We start from the raw sequence: 12,613 nt of genomic DNA, 5'->3' as shown, positions 1-12,613 counted from the left end.
TAGTGCCCTGGGCTAAACCAGGCCTGGAGTCAGGACAACCTGAGTTCAAATCCCAGTCTCAGAGGAGTGTCACACACTAGTTATGCGTCTCTGGGTAGGTCACTTAAACCTTGCCTGGGTTTCCTCAGTGTTAAAATGGGGATGGCAATAACCTTATAGGGTTGTTGTGAGGATGAAATGAGATCATATTTTTAAAAGCTCTTAGCACAATGCCTGGTATAGAGTAGACACTTAATATATGCTTGTTCCTTTCCCATATTACTAGCAATAGAATTGAAATAATAATATTCCTAGCACTGTACAATTAAAGTCATGTGAGGTGGTTTAAAAACTACTTTATATCATTCAAGAAGCATTTAGGATGTTTTTTTTCTTCCTGGAAACAGAAATACTAAGTAAAATGCTACCCCTCTGGGCAGGCATGTTGTATATTTTCATGATACAGCTGCATCATGAATGTACTTTTAAGTAGTCCAGTTGTGAATATGAACTAAAGGGATGAAATAAGATTTTCTACTGTGATGTCTCCATTAAGAAGTTCTTTGTGTAAACTACTTCATGGCAATGTTGCTTCTATTTAAAGGAGGGAGTTTGATCTTGGCTTTGATCTAAGGCTTTTGATCTTGAAAGAAAGATGTTGTAGTAATAAAAAAAAAGGGGGGGGAGGGTTAAGAGATTTTCTTTAGAGAAATGTGATAAAGTTAAAGGAATACTGTCAAGATTAGCAGGGGCAAATTTGACCTACCTCTTCCCTGCCCCTCCATGTGACTTCTTAAGTACATGTGACTTATAGTGATGTCACCATTATGTGTCACGTATACAGAACTCTAGCACTAATATAACAAAACTCAAGTAATGAAACAAAACTGTTTCATGGTAGGAAAACAACTAGCATATGGAAAAGTTTAATATACCCAGTGCCAACTTTTTTTTTCCCTCAATATGAAAAAAATATATTTTGACTATCTCTTTTAACAGCTACAGTTACCTTGAGGGTCCCTGTTGATGTTGTTGTTTTTTAATGTAGACTGTGTCCAAATTTGCAGCAGCACCTAGAAAGTTGGATCACTTTAGTGCTCAAGTCAAACAGGGCCTATCCTGTTCAACCTGCATTTAACAAATGTCTGGAGTTCATTAAGGGCGGTTTCTGAGATGCAGTAAGTAATGTAAGCGACCCAGGTGGTAAGCAGAAGGCAAACTGGCTTCTCAGCCTTTAAAATGCACTTCATCGTTCCCCCTGGGAACTCACCTGCCATTACTCTAGATTCCTTAAAGGTCAGGGGGCTACTGGAAAGTCTTAAATATTCAACGTGTTCGAGTTCATTCCTGGAGAAAACTCCATTAGAAAGCCCCTTAATCTCCATGACCGAAGTTTGTAAACTAGTTTTCGACCCAAGGATAGACAGACATCTAGGTGTTTGGGGCCACGTCTGTAAAACCCAGTACGTGGGACAAACAGTAAATTTTCCTCTGCCTGGTAGTGAAAGGTCTAGCGTTGTGGTGCGGTGGGGAGACTGTAGAAAGGTTAGAGACCCAGGGAGAACCTCAGTCCATAAGCTGGACTCCTGTGCTCCGAGGTGGTGGGAGGGGCTGGGAAAAAGAAAGAAAGAAAAGAGACAGGGGTGGGGACACCCCACCAAGGCAGCCTCTATACCTTTAAGGCAGGCTCCTCCCTTGCCTCCTCCCCATCTTCGAACACCGGGCCCCCCCTCCGTCCTCGCCCCCGCCCCAGCCCCTTTAGGTGTTTCATTTCCGAAGGAGCCCCCGCTACTGCTCAGCGCCGGCCGAGATGGGGGTACGGCCGGCGCCGCTCCGTCCCCGCCTCCGAGACTGTAGACCCGAGGGGAGGGGGCTGAGCCCAGGAGAGCCGATGCCAAGCCCTTCTCCCCGCCTCCATCCACCACCACCACCCCCCCCCCAAAAAAGAAAGAAAATATCCAACCCACTACAACCCGAACCGCGTGCGCCATGGACTGCGCGCGGGGTACGGGCTGCGCCGGGGCAGCGGCGAGGTAAAGGGCCAGGCGCGCGCGGTGCCCAGGGAGCTTCGGGGCGCGGTAGGGGAAGCGGGGGAAACGCCAGTAAGCCCCGAGCGCTGCAGGCTCCTTAGATAGGCCGGGGGAGGGTATGCAGAGTGGAAGGAGAGAGAGCCCGAGAAACAGGCAGACGATGGGGCTTTGGAAAAAAAGGGTGAGGGGCTGGAGAGTGTTAGACGTGGGGATCCCCCTGCTCCTGCTCCGCGTGGCTACTGCAACCTCAATAAACTTGCACTTTGTTTTACTTTTTTTTTTTCTTCTTCCCCTTAGCCATTGCAAGGAGAAACTCAGACTTGGGCGGAGAGTCGGCTTGTTCAGCAAGTAAATGATGAGGTGAGAGGAAAAACTGCCTTCGTGCGCGGCGTCAAGCCGGCTTCCCACGGGCATCCTCTCGCCCTCCTCCCCTGCGCCTTCTCGTATCCCATCCCGCATTTCTGGTGCGGCGGGGGTGGCATCCTGAAATGGATACCCCCCCCCCCGCAGGCTGCTTCTGACAATGTTCCAGGGTTAGCGTAATGAAGATCGGCAGTGATTAAGATGCTGCTTTTCTTGGGGGAGGGGGACTTAATTGCGCAAGAGCCAGTGAGCAGATTAATAAATCTGAGCCTTGGGTCAGAAGTCAAAGAGCCTTGAGTCTCTTCTCTCCCCCCCCCCATACTTTGGCCAAGTATATTGACGCTTGTCTTATAACTTAACGCTGAACTCAGAGTTTCCATTCTTTGGAGGCAGAAAAGACAATTTCAATATTGGGAGGAGGTGGGAGAGGAAAGGGACACAAGTCAAGTGACTGTTCTGCTAAAAGCGTGCCTCTCCAGGCTTGAACAGTGCGTGTCCTTCACCGGTGAAGCAATGGAAAAATGGGGCTTAAAGTCTGTTTATACTTCCTTACTCATGCTGAGCGGTGGCCCTCAGGTCCTGCATTCCTCTTTTTTAAAAAAGCACTATGATTTTTGAACCTCAGGTCACAAAATGGATCCGGGTAAATCTGAGAGCCAGGAAAAGAAGAAGGAGGGAGACTGAAGAAGTTTTTGAAAAGGTAGGGGTCTTGTATCATGACTGCCATGGAATAAATTAGTAATCAGAACTGTCCTCAACTTCCCCCCTATGATGGGCACTGCAGGGAAGAAGCACTTGACTCAACTAAACTTAAAATAAAATGCAGAGTACTTTTAATTTGTGAGGCTACTTCTCTGGGACTTATTGACTGTGAGTCCTGATAATCATTAATTTCCTGTTTTTTAATAGAAAGTTCTGAATATCTTTGGGGGGAGGGGACTGAGGAATGTAGCCATCTTAATGAGGCTCTGCAGTAGCACATAACTTGTTTTCCGCAGTTATTTTGCACGTAACTATGTTGGATTTTATAATGTTAAAATAAATTTTGAAGAAAAAAAATGCTTCCAAAAGTAGTATGTTGTGATAGATACACCTAGAGTGTGCATATGAGGACTGTGAAGGCGTTGTTGGCACTGTTAAAGCGCACACTACTAATGTGTATTTTCAGTAATTCTTCTAAGGTTGAGTTCAGGAAAAAGCTAAATAATTTTGTAAACTTTGGGAGCACTGGAGGGAATGTTTTTTACTCTCTAGTAAGTGAAAATATGGTTGCCTTAAGGGAGAAATTAGAATCCTTTGATGTGCAGACATTTGGGCTCCCTATTTTTCAGGGGAACCGCCCAGTAAGTTTTAAGACAATTCATCGTGTGTTAAATTGTATGTAATAGAAGATAAGTAATGTATTGGGTTTTGACTTTTTTTTAAAGAAACAAAATCTTAAAACTTGCATGGTACTTACACAAAGTTGAAAATGTTAACCCATGTATTGGAAATTCATATGCACATATTTTGCGTTTTCTTATTTTTCCTGTTTTTGATCCATGATAGAATCAAGGGATTAAAATAGTACGGTATGTTGTTTTGCTCCTTCTAGAATGTATGATGAATCATTGCTGATTCTGTAGCCAAATTCTTGCTGATAACATGGCTGCCAACTTCTGTGATGTCTTGCCTTAGTATGGGCATTGTGCTGCTCTTGAATGTCCACAAAGCACATTGTTCTGGATGTGATACTGAAAATTCCAAGGTACTTAAGCTTCAACCTGGCAGTTTTCAAATGCATTGGGATCACTGGCTTTAAAAATCTAGTACTTTGTAGCAGCAATACAAGGTGTGAAATGTGGTACCCTTGTTTTTTCTGGGCAGAGTGGAGTTAGGTTATTCTTTGATGTTTCAGACAAGTTCTTTTCTTTAACCAGTAATAGAGGGAAAAGCCACACACACAAAGAAGGCTTTATCCAAGAGTTAATTTTGTGTCTCCATTTTTTGTATGCCAAGATAGTTGTTTCTATAAAAAACTTTTCATGGTTAGATTTTTTTTAAATGTGATAGATGAGTGTTCAAAATAGAAGATATGAAGCAAACAGAATGATGGTTTACAATTGGTTTGTGTTTTTCTATATGATCTGAGAATATTCATCTGAACCCCACTCCCCCCCCCAAAAATGTCCAAGATATTTCATATAACAAGATAAAATCTTCCCAAATCCATAAAATAAGATGTAAATGAAAGGAATGCATTTTTTTTAATACCAGATGTAGATTTGTTCTGAAATAGAATTAAGCAAATCTATAACACACTTTCTTATTGTAGTCTCTTTGGAGACTTGTAAGGATGAGAATGACCTGAGTTCAGATTTTTTTTTCCTTCCAGTGGATATAAAGGGTTTTATGTTGGGTTTTTTTGTGTTTGTTTGTTTTCCTCATCCTAAAGTTTGGATTATGTTGGACCTTATGGGTAAAAAAAAAATTCATCTCTTAATGGAGTGAAATACGGCCAGCATTTTTAATAAGAGAACTCTGACAGCATCCATCCTGAGGAGTGAAGAGTGACATGTAAAGCCTCCTTGTGGAGGAAGGGGCCCAAGTACCTTTGAGGGTTAGCCATGCACAGTAGATGATAATAGTTGTAATAAAATATGTGGCATTGAGCCTTTCTTCATGAGTAATCCCCAAGCATTTGTATAGCATTTTGTCTTGGCAGTTTGGTCACTAGAGAATGGGACAAAGACTGTGTAGCTAATTGATGCCTTTCCAGGGCAAGGTGAAATTGAAGAAATTTTTGTTGTTGTTAATTTTCGTGAAAACATCAAAGGACTTCCTGGTATTTCAGGTAGCTTATAGGATCCTAGATGTAGGACTGGAAGGGACCCCAGAAGCCATCTAGTCCGGCCTCCTTACTCTACAGATGTGGAAACTGAGGGCTAATGAGGGCGTTTAAATGACTTGTCAGATCATAGTATTAGAAATGGGCTTTGAATCCATGTCCTCCGGTTTTAGTCAGTGGTCCATTCAGTATGTTACATTCTGATTTGAAGATCTCTTCTGAAATACAGTCTTGCATAGTAAAGAGAGTAATCTGTATCCCATTGCATTGCCTTTGATGTAGGTTTAGAACCTCTTATGAAGACTCCATGTTTAGTTTCATAAATGATCTCTAAATAGATATTTCTCCTCACAATTAAAGCCAACTTATTTTAAAAACAAAAATAATCTTTCTAGCGTTTAAAAATGTAGCATTACTGCTTTTGTTCATTTCTACTAAAGTAAGAAATTAATTCTGTTTGCTTTTGATAGATATCATTTTGTATCTGGTCTACATCCATTTGTTTAATCACTTTCCTTTCTTACTTTACTTTCCCTCTCAAGCCGTTTGCCCATTATCTTCAGCCTCCCCTGAAGATTGAGATCAAACTCACCACCTTGTGATTTTCTTTATTGAGAGTCACATTTTCTCTCCCACAGGAGGGTTCTGCTATTACTAATTTGTGTGTCACAAGGAACTAATAACTGTTATATACAAATAGAAAAAAAAAATCCTAAAAAGGGACAACCAAGGGAGAACTGTCCTTTGTGTGTGTATGCGTTTTATTTTTTTGTAAGAATACATAAATGGAAGAATGATGTGAATATGGATGTTAGGCAAGTAATTATATTAGAAAGAATATAAACTTTAAAAAATAAATAAACCCGAGGATGGCAAATGATGGATATGAGCTCTAACTGATCGTGGCATTTGTACTTATCAAGTTCTCTAAGTAAAATGCGAAAGGAGAAATTTATTATTTTGCTATGCAAAAGCGTAGAGGACTAAAACCGTAGAATGGAGTTCCCTAAAGTGAGGTTCAGCTGTTAGACAAGGAATTAAAGATTATTTTATGCTGCCACTTAACTTTGGTTTTGGTTTCTTATATTATCCTTTTCATTTGCCCATTTCCCTCTTTTCAGATAAATAGCTAGATCTGTATGTACATGTGTATGTATGTGTGTATACTCATAATGTGTATGTATCTCTTTCCGCTCACTGATTTTCATCTTTTTCCTGATGTTTCTTTTACATTTTCTCCTCTTTCTGTTGTAGGTTTCCCTATTTTTTTCTTTTCCACCATATAAATTAGAATTCTCTTTTGTACTTTACTTCTGTATTATTTTTAACCCACTCTCTCTTAGGTTTCTTATATTCAGGCATTATTTCCGATATTCTTCCTTTTTTTACTTCAGGATTTCATTTAATTTGAATAAATATTTGCTATGGGGAAGATGGAGTGGGGAAGGACATAGGAATTAGGATAACAAAAGTTATTAGTATATCAACAAATTAAATAAAAGAGATGTTAAGCGTGGCAGTTATAGCCATGTTTTATAAACTATATCTACATATTCAGTAGTTTTCAGTAAATGGGCTTTGGAAGTAAATAGGAGTCCTATATAATTAGTCCTTAACAATTAAAATTTCCTGTTTCTTTTCCTTCTGTTTTCATGTCTGTCCATTCAGAGATAACACAAAATTCTTCACTATAATTAAAGATTGAGACAAAGCAATTGGAGTAAGGCAGTTTTACCTTGAAAGAATGTGACTTATCCAGAATACTGATGCGGAATTTCTAAGAATTCTAGTTCTAAGGAATACTTGGAGTACGATGCATATCTACGTATTCCTTTAGGACATGGGGTGGAATTCAGTTTTCTGACTCAAAAATAGTCTTTATTTTGCTTAAACTTGTAATTTCTTAAAACTTCACATAGTCATCTCTGGAAAGGAATAAGAATTCTTAAAACGAAAACTAAATGGCAAGTGTATAATTACTGCCTATAGCATTTATTGCCTGACATTGAACAGTGTTGTTCAATTACCATCTCTAGGCAGGTGACTCCCAGACCTGGTCTCTCCCCTGAGGTCCAGTCCATCATCTCCAGCTGCTTATTAAGCACTTCTAACTCGATATCTAGTAGACATCTCAAATAATTATGTCTGAAACAAAACTCATCGTTTTTTCCCCACAAAAACTCTCCTTTTCCTAGATTACTTATTTTTATTGAGGGCATCCCCACTTTTCTGCTCACTCAGGTTCCCAACCTCAAAGCAATATCCTAAGTAGTTCTTACTCCATCTGCCCGTGTATTCAGTCAGTTGCTAAATCTTATTAGTTCTACTTCTACAACACATCTCTCATTCATCCTTTTCTCTCCACTCACGGCTGCCACCCTTAACTCAGGCCCTCATAATCTCTCGGGTTATTGAAAATAGCTTCCTCATTTGTCTGTGTGCCATAAGTTTTGGTGGGGGTTTTTTTTTCTCCCTTCTCTAATCCATTGCCTGTGCAGCTGCCAAAGTGGTGTTCCTCAAGTACAAGTCTGCTTATGTCACTCACTTGGTCAACAAAGTCTAGTGCTTCTCTTTAGTCCGCTATGATGACATGCACACTGCTCTGGCTTTTTTTTTTAAGCCCTTCGGGATCGAGCTTCAGACATTCTCTCCCTTCCACCCAGCCTGACTTGCTTTTTGTTCTTTATCCATTTCTCATGAGCTGTTGCTGTCTTCCATCCCTGGAATGTATTCCCTTCTCATCTCTCTAGCTTCCTTCAAAGGTGAGCTCAAGTGCCAACTCCTACTGGAAGTTTGTCTTGATGTCCCCTAGTTTTTGGTGCCCTTTTTGCATTTAATTTTCTATGTATGTGTTCTTTCCCTCAAATAGAATGAAAGCTTATTGAAGGCAAGGATTGTTATTTGTATTTCCAGTGCCTGGCACACACACAGTAGGTACTTAATAAATACTTGTTGATTGTTCTGTTGATATTGGAAAGTTCAGAATCCCATGTTTAGCTACTTAATGTTGACATCAACCTCTTGAATGATAGTAATATGATTTGGTTTATGTTGATAACACGCTTTCCTTATATTGTCTTGATTCTCAGCTGACCATTTTGGCCAGTGTTGAAATGAATAATAATAGCTGTCATTTATATAATGCTTTAAGATTTGCAAAGCACTTTACAAATATTAGTTCATTTGATCCTCACAACAATACTGTAAGGTAGGTACCATTACTGTCCCCATTTTACAGATGAAGAAATTGAAGCGGACAAAGGTTAAGTGACTTGACTAGGGTCACACAGCTAATAAGTGTCTACAGATTTGAACTCAGATCTTCTTGACTCCATGTCTAGGCTTATGAGACACAGGTTATAGAATATGCTGTATGTAGATGTGTTCCAGAAAGTGTCTTTTGAAGTGGAACTTGGTTATTTAGTCCCACTGATAAAATTGAAGTTTTAAACATGGAGTGAATTTTCCTTGAAATAGCAAGAATAAAAGAAAACGAAAATCCTGAGAGAGACTGCTATAAAAGCTTGGGAAGCCTCGATTCAGAGCTGTAAGGGAATTTAGAGTTCATCTCTAGAGTTTGAGTTCCTCATTTTATAGATGAAGAAAATAAGGCTCTGAGGTTCCGTGACAAGATCACTCCATACTTTATAGTATTATGGTATTAAAGTCCATACTTTATGGTATTTATCAATCTTTTAACTACTTGGATTGAATGATAAAATCCCTTCATGGATTTTTAAAGTTATTCCCTGAAAATATTTACCTGGAAATTATTATAGTCTCTTGGGTTCTAAAGCATACTAACATTTTACCTTTTATTTATTCTTATTTTTGTTTTCTCTGTATACTTTGAATTGTCAGCAATGATTCTCAGTCTCAGTAGTCTTAAATAAGACTCTTAGAACTGTGTAGAAAAGTTTGTAATTTTAAAAATAAAAGTAGTTTGGATTTTGTCCTTTGGTAATGACCATTATTGCTTTTCTAATTTTGTCTATTATTAGAATGAGTACTTTAATAATTGTAAAATCTATTCTAAGAATTAAAAAAAAATTTATAATATTATTTGCCTGAACTTTTAAAGTAGATTAACATTGCTTGTATTTATCTTCTTCCGTGGTTTGCTAGTTGGCAAGCCTCCTTTTATATTTGGTTCGTGATTTCTAAAGACCAGTTTTTGACACTGATAAAAGCCACTCTCTCTACTGTATATTTCCTTCCTGAAAACTGGTTTAGTAAGATGAAGTATCTTACTTAAACCCATAACAGCAAGAAACCATCAACAATCAATAAATCAATCAGCAACCATGAGTTATGGCTGAAACTCTAGAGCCATCAGCCAAAAAGCAGAGGGAGAATTCTGAGGATAGACTTCACCTAGTGTTTGACCAAGTGTCATCAATTTGGATTAATTGCTAGATTCATAGTAGTTCCAAATAATAGAATCACCAAAGATCTTACGTGTTTTGCTAATGATGCAGTATCAATGTAGGCTTTGTCAGGGGCTGGATGTGGTAGTTTCTCTTTGTGAGTGTTACTACTCAGTGAAAATCCCTATCCACTATGTGTGTATGTAATACTACCTTAAAATAGTTTTATTGATACCATGTTTTCATAGAAGTACTTTATGGATTCTAATGAAAAAAAACTCTAGTTACCAATAATTCCTTATTTTTTCTATAATTGCTTAATATTTTCTGTCCTATGTTTTACAGAAAGTTTGGAGGGTAAAGGAAAACAGCATTTTCTAAAAAGAAATTCAAAATAAATGTCATATAGAAATAATTATGTACTTACATACAACTTAATTTTATTTCTGAAATTTGTGTTCTGCCTTCCTATTGGCCCACTTTTATTTGAGTATCTTTTATCTGGTAGTTCACATACACACACACACAAGTTATTTCACTTTGTTTTTAATAACCACTTAAATTTTGTGATTGCTTTTTCTTTTGTACAACAAATTGGTAGGTTTACACGTAAGAAATTGTCTCTTACCAGGGCTTCAGTCAGATCAAATTTCACATGACCTTTGCTCCGTTGTCCTTTTTTAGCAGGGCCTGGGGAGAATTGCTATGAAATATATTCTTAGTAGTGTGGGAGTGGGTCTGCTATCTTTTCTTATACTATTAAAGCACCAGATGGAGCACAGTTTTAAAAACATATGCCGATCGCAATAGGGAACACACAAACACCAAAATCTACTTTGAATCCCTCTAAGGAAAACCAAGAGTAGAGGCTTCTCCATACCCATCATGCAAATAAAATGTATTTTTATAAAAATCTTTGGATGGAAATGTTGGCTGACCCTTAAAATATCATCATGAGTAATAACACTGTGCTTCTAAATGGTTATAGAACAATCCTTTGGTATCAGAGTGGGAAATGAAATTTTATTTCTTTTCTAAATATTAACAATAAGAAATGCCTAGGAATGTGATGGCCTTTTCCTTTGTCCTTTTCATGGACCACCACCAGTATAAGGCATCCATTTTAAAATTAGGAGTGCTTGAAAATAATTAAAAGGGTGCAGATAATTTATATCTCTGTTCCTGATAACAGGTTTGATGCCTTCTATTCTTATATACAATGAAAGATTAAAGCCATTTTAATGTAAAACACTAGAGTTCTACAGAAAAAGGAGTGAGGTGAGGGGGAAGAGATCAGAGGTTTTTAGTTACTTTAAGGAAGTGTTAGTTATGCTACCGTGGCAGACTGCTTTATTTAGCAATAATTCTCATCTGAGGAATTTTCATGAACTGATATTTGGTGCTTGTTTTCAGATGGTAATAGCAAGATGCAGTATTTTAGTGATACCTCCTCAGTGTCACTATAGTTTAGGTTCTGTCACTATTTCGATCTCTCTCATTTTAGGAAATCGACATTGGGAAACTATTAAGCCCAGTAGCATACATCACTTCTGTTTGTATTTATAGGAGACAAATATTTTAATGCATGATTTTAAAATGTAATTGCTTTAGTCCTCTGACCTATAGGATTTTGTCATTTTAAAAAATTTTAGATTCCAAAGGAGAAGAAAACTTAGAGAAATGTGGTTTGCTAAAGATATGTATTCTATATATATTTAATTTAGAACTCAGACATGGCAATTAAGGTGTTTGATTTCACTATCGAGCTTTTTATTAAATGTAACCACCCTACATGTGGATTGTGTCAAATTATTAGATCCTAAATAAATTGCTGAATTATTAGATCCTGTTGTCTTAATATTGTATTAAGATTTATTTATTTATTTATTTTGCTTTGGCCAAACAAACAGATGGTTAAAATCATAGAATGTTGCCCTGGAAAGGGCCTCACCCACTATTCAGTCCAAACCCTTTGTTTTGTAAATGAGGAAACTGACTTATGCCGGTTTATTTTCTGTTAGAATTAAAGAATTTGTTCACCTTAAGATCCCATTAGGGAGTAGTGACTGTAAAAGTATATTAGCCGTTTAGTCCATGTAGACTTTCTGAATTACAGAAGTACCATTTAGTAATAAGATAGTATTTAAGCATCCTAAACAGTAATGGTTTGAAGATATACATTGTCAAACTGCTTGAACAGGAACTTACTTGCCTGGAAAGCTCTGTCCTCTTGCCTTCTGAGAAAAAGTGTGTAAAGTTAAATTATAGACTTTGGTTCTTCTGAAACCAATGCACAGAAAAAGTTAAAGTAGGTCATCTAATGCATCTAGTAGAGTCCCAAACCCACATCTCCTCAGCAAAAGCTTACTAAGTCAATACTGAGAAATACTAGGTTTGAAGCTATAGGGAGATTACTAAAGAAACAATTTCTGCTGTTTATAAATTTATGATCTGGTTGGAGAAAGAAACTGACTCTGTCTCTGTCTCTCTCTCTCTGTCTCCTACCCCCCTTTTTCCTTCTTTTTCTCCCCCCTTTCTAAGGTTATGTCGAAGTACAAATGAGTGTAGCAAAAAGAATATAAGTACTTCGTATTCTTACCAATTAGATTACACTTGTCTAGTGCTTCCAGTGACAGCCCTTAGTTTCATAAAATACTCATTTACACATGTGGACTGGAAATTATGCAAGGAAATTAAGAAATTTAATTATCTGAATCTATTTGCGTACTTTAATGTAATTTATAAGCACAAATACAGGCTTTATCAACATGTTTGAAAACACTGAGTACATGAGGCTGGAAATGTATCTTGGAAGTTCTGTTTATGTTAATGATCTAAGATGAGCTATGAGCTAAAGTCGTTGCACCCATTTTTAGAAATGCAGGATTCCATATGCTGTTATGTACAACATATTAGCTTTTAGTTGTGTTTTTATATCTCAGTGTTTATGAGAAGGGAAGTGAGGATCCCTATCCATATTTACCAAAGGAAAGCATGACACAAAGCTCCTGTGATGTTTTCATTAATCATCTTAGCCTGGTAGAAGG

At 37.9% G+C, this 12,613-nt stretch overlaps 1 protein-coding gene across 6 annotated transcripts in view; it reads left to right on the top strand.

The window, feature by feature from the left end:
- The window catches only part of AOPEP (aminopeptidase O (putative)), a 568,440-nt gene that overhangs the window by 450,334 nt on the left and 105,493 nt on the right, over window positions 1-12,613 (top strand). For 4 of the 6 annotated variants that reach the window (XM_027874398.1, XM_027874399.1, XM_027874401.1 and 1 more), the window contains 2 exons: window positions 2,307-2,369; window positions 2,998-3,072. In XM_027874398.1, coding sequence (XP_027730199.1) covers window positions 2,307-2,369; window positions 2,998-3,072 — 138 coding nt within the window. Of the gene's footprint in view, window positions 1-2,306; window positions 2,370-2,997; window positions 3,073-3,966; window positions 4,133-12,613 lie in introns of those variants that run through there. The other 2 variants (XR_003570208.1, XM_027874403.1) reach the window with 2 other exon arrangements.

The sequence above is a fragment of the Vombatus ursinus genome, unplaced genomic scaffold, assembly GCF_900497805.2.
Source record: "Vombatus ursinus unplaced genomic scaffold, bare-nosed wombat genome assembly UNPS02014807.1, whole genome shotgun sequence".
Classification (NCBI taxonomy): Eukaryota; Metazoa; Chordata; class Mammalia; order Diprotodontia; family Vombatidae; genus Vombatus; species Vombatus ursinus.
Note: the sequence above shows the minus strand (reverse complement) of the source record. Positions and strands in the feature narration are given on the sequence as shown.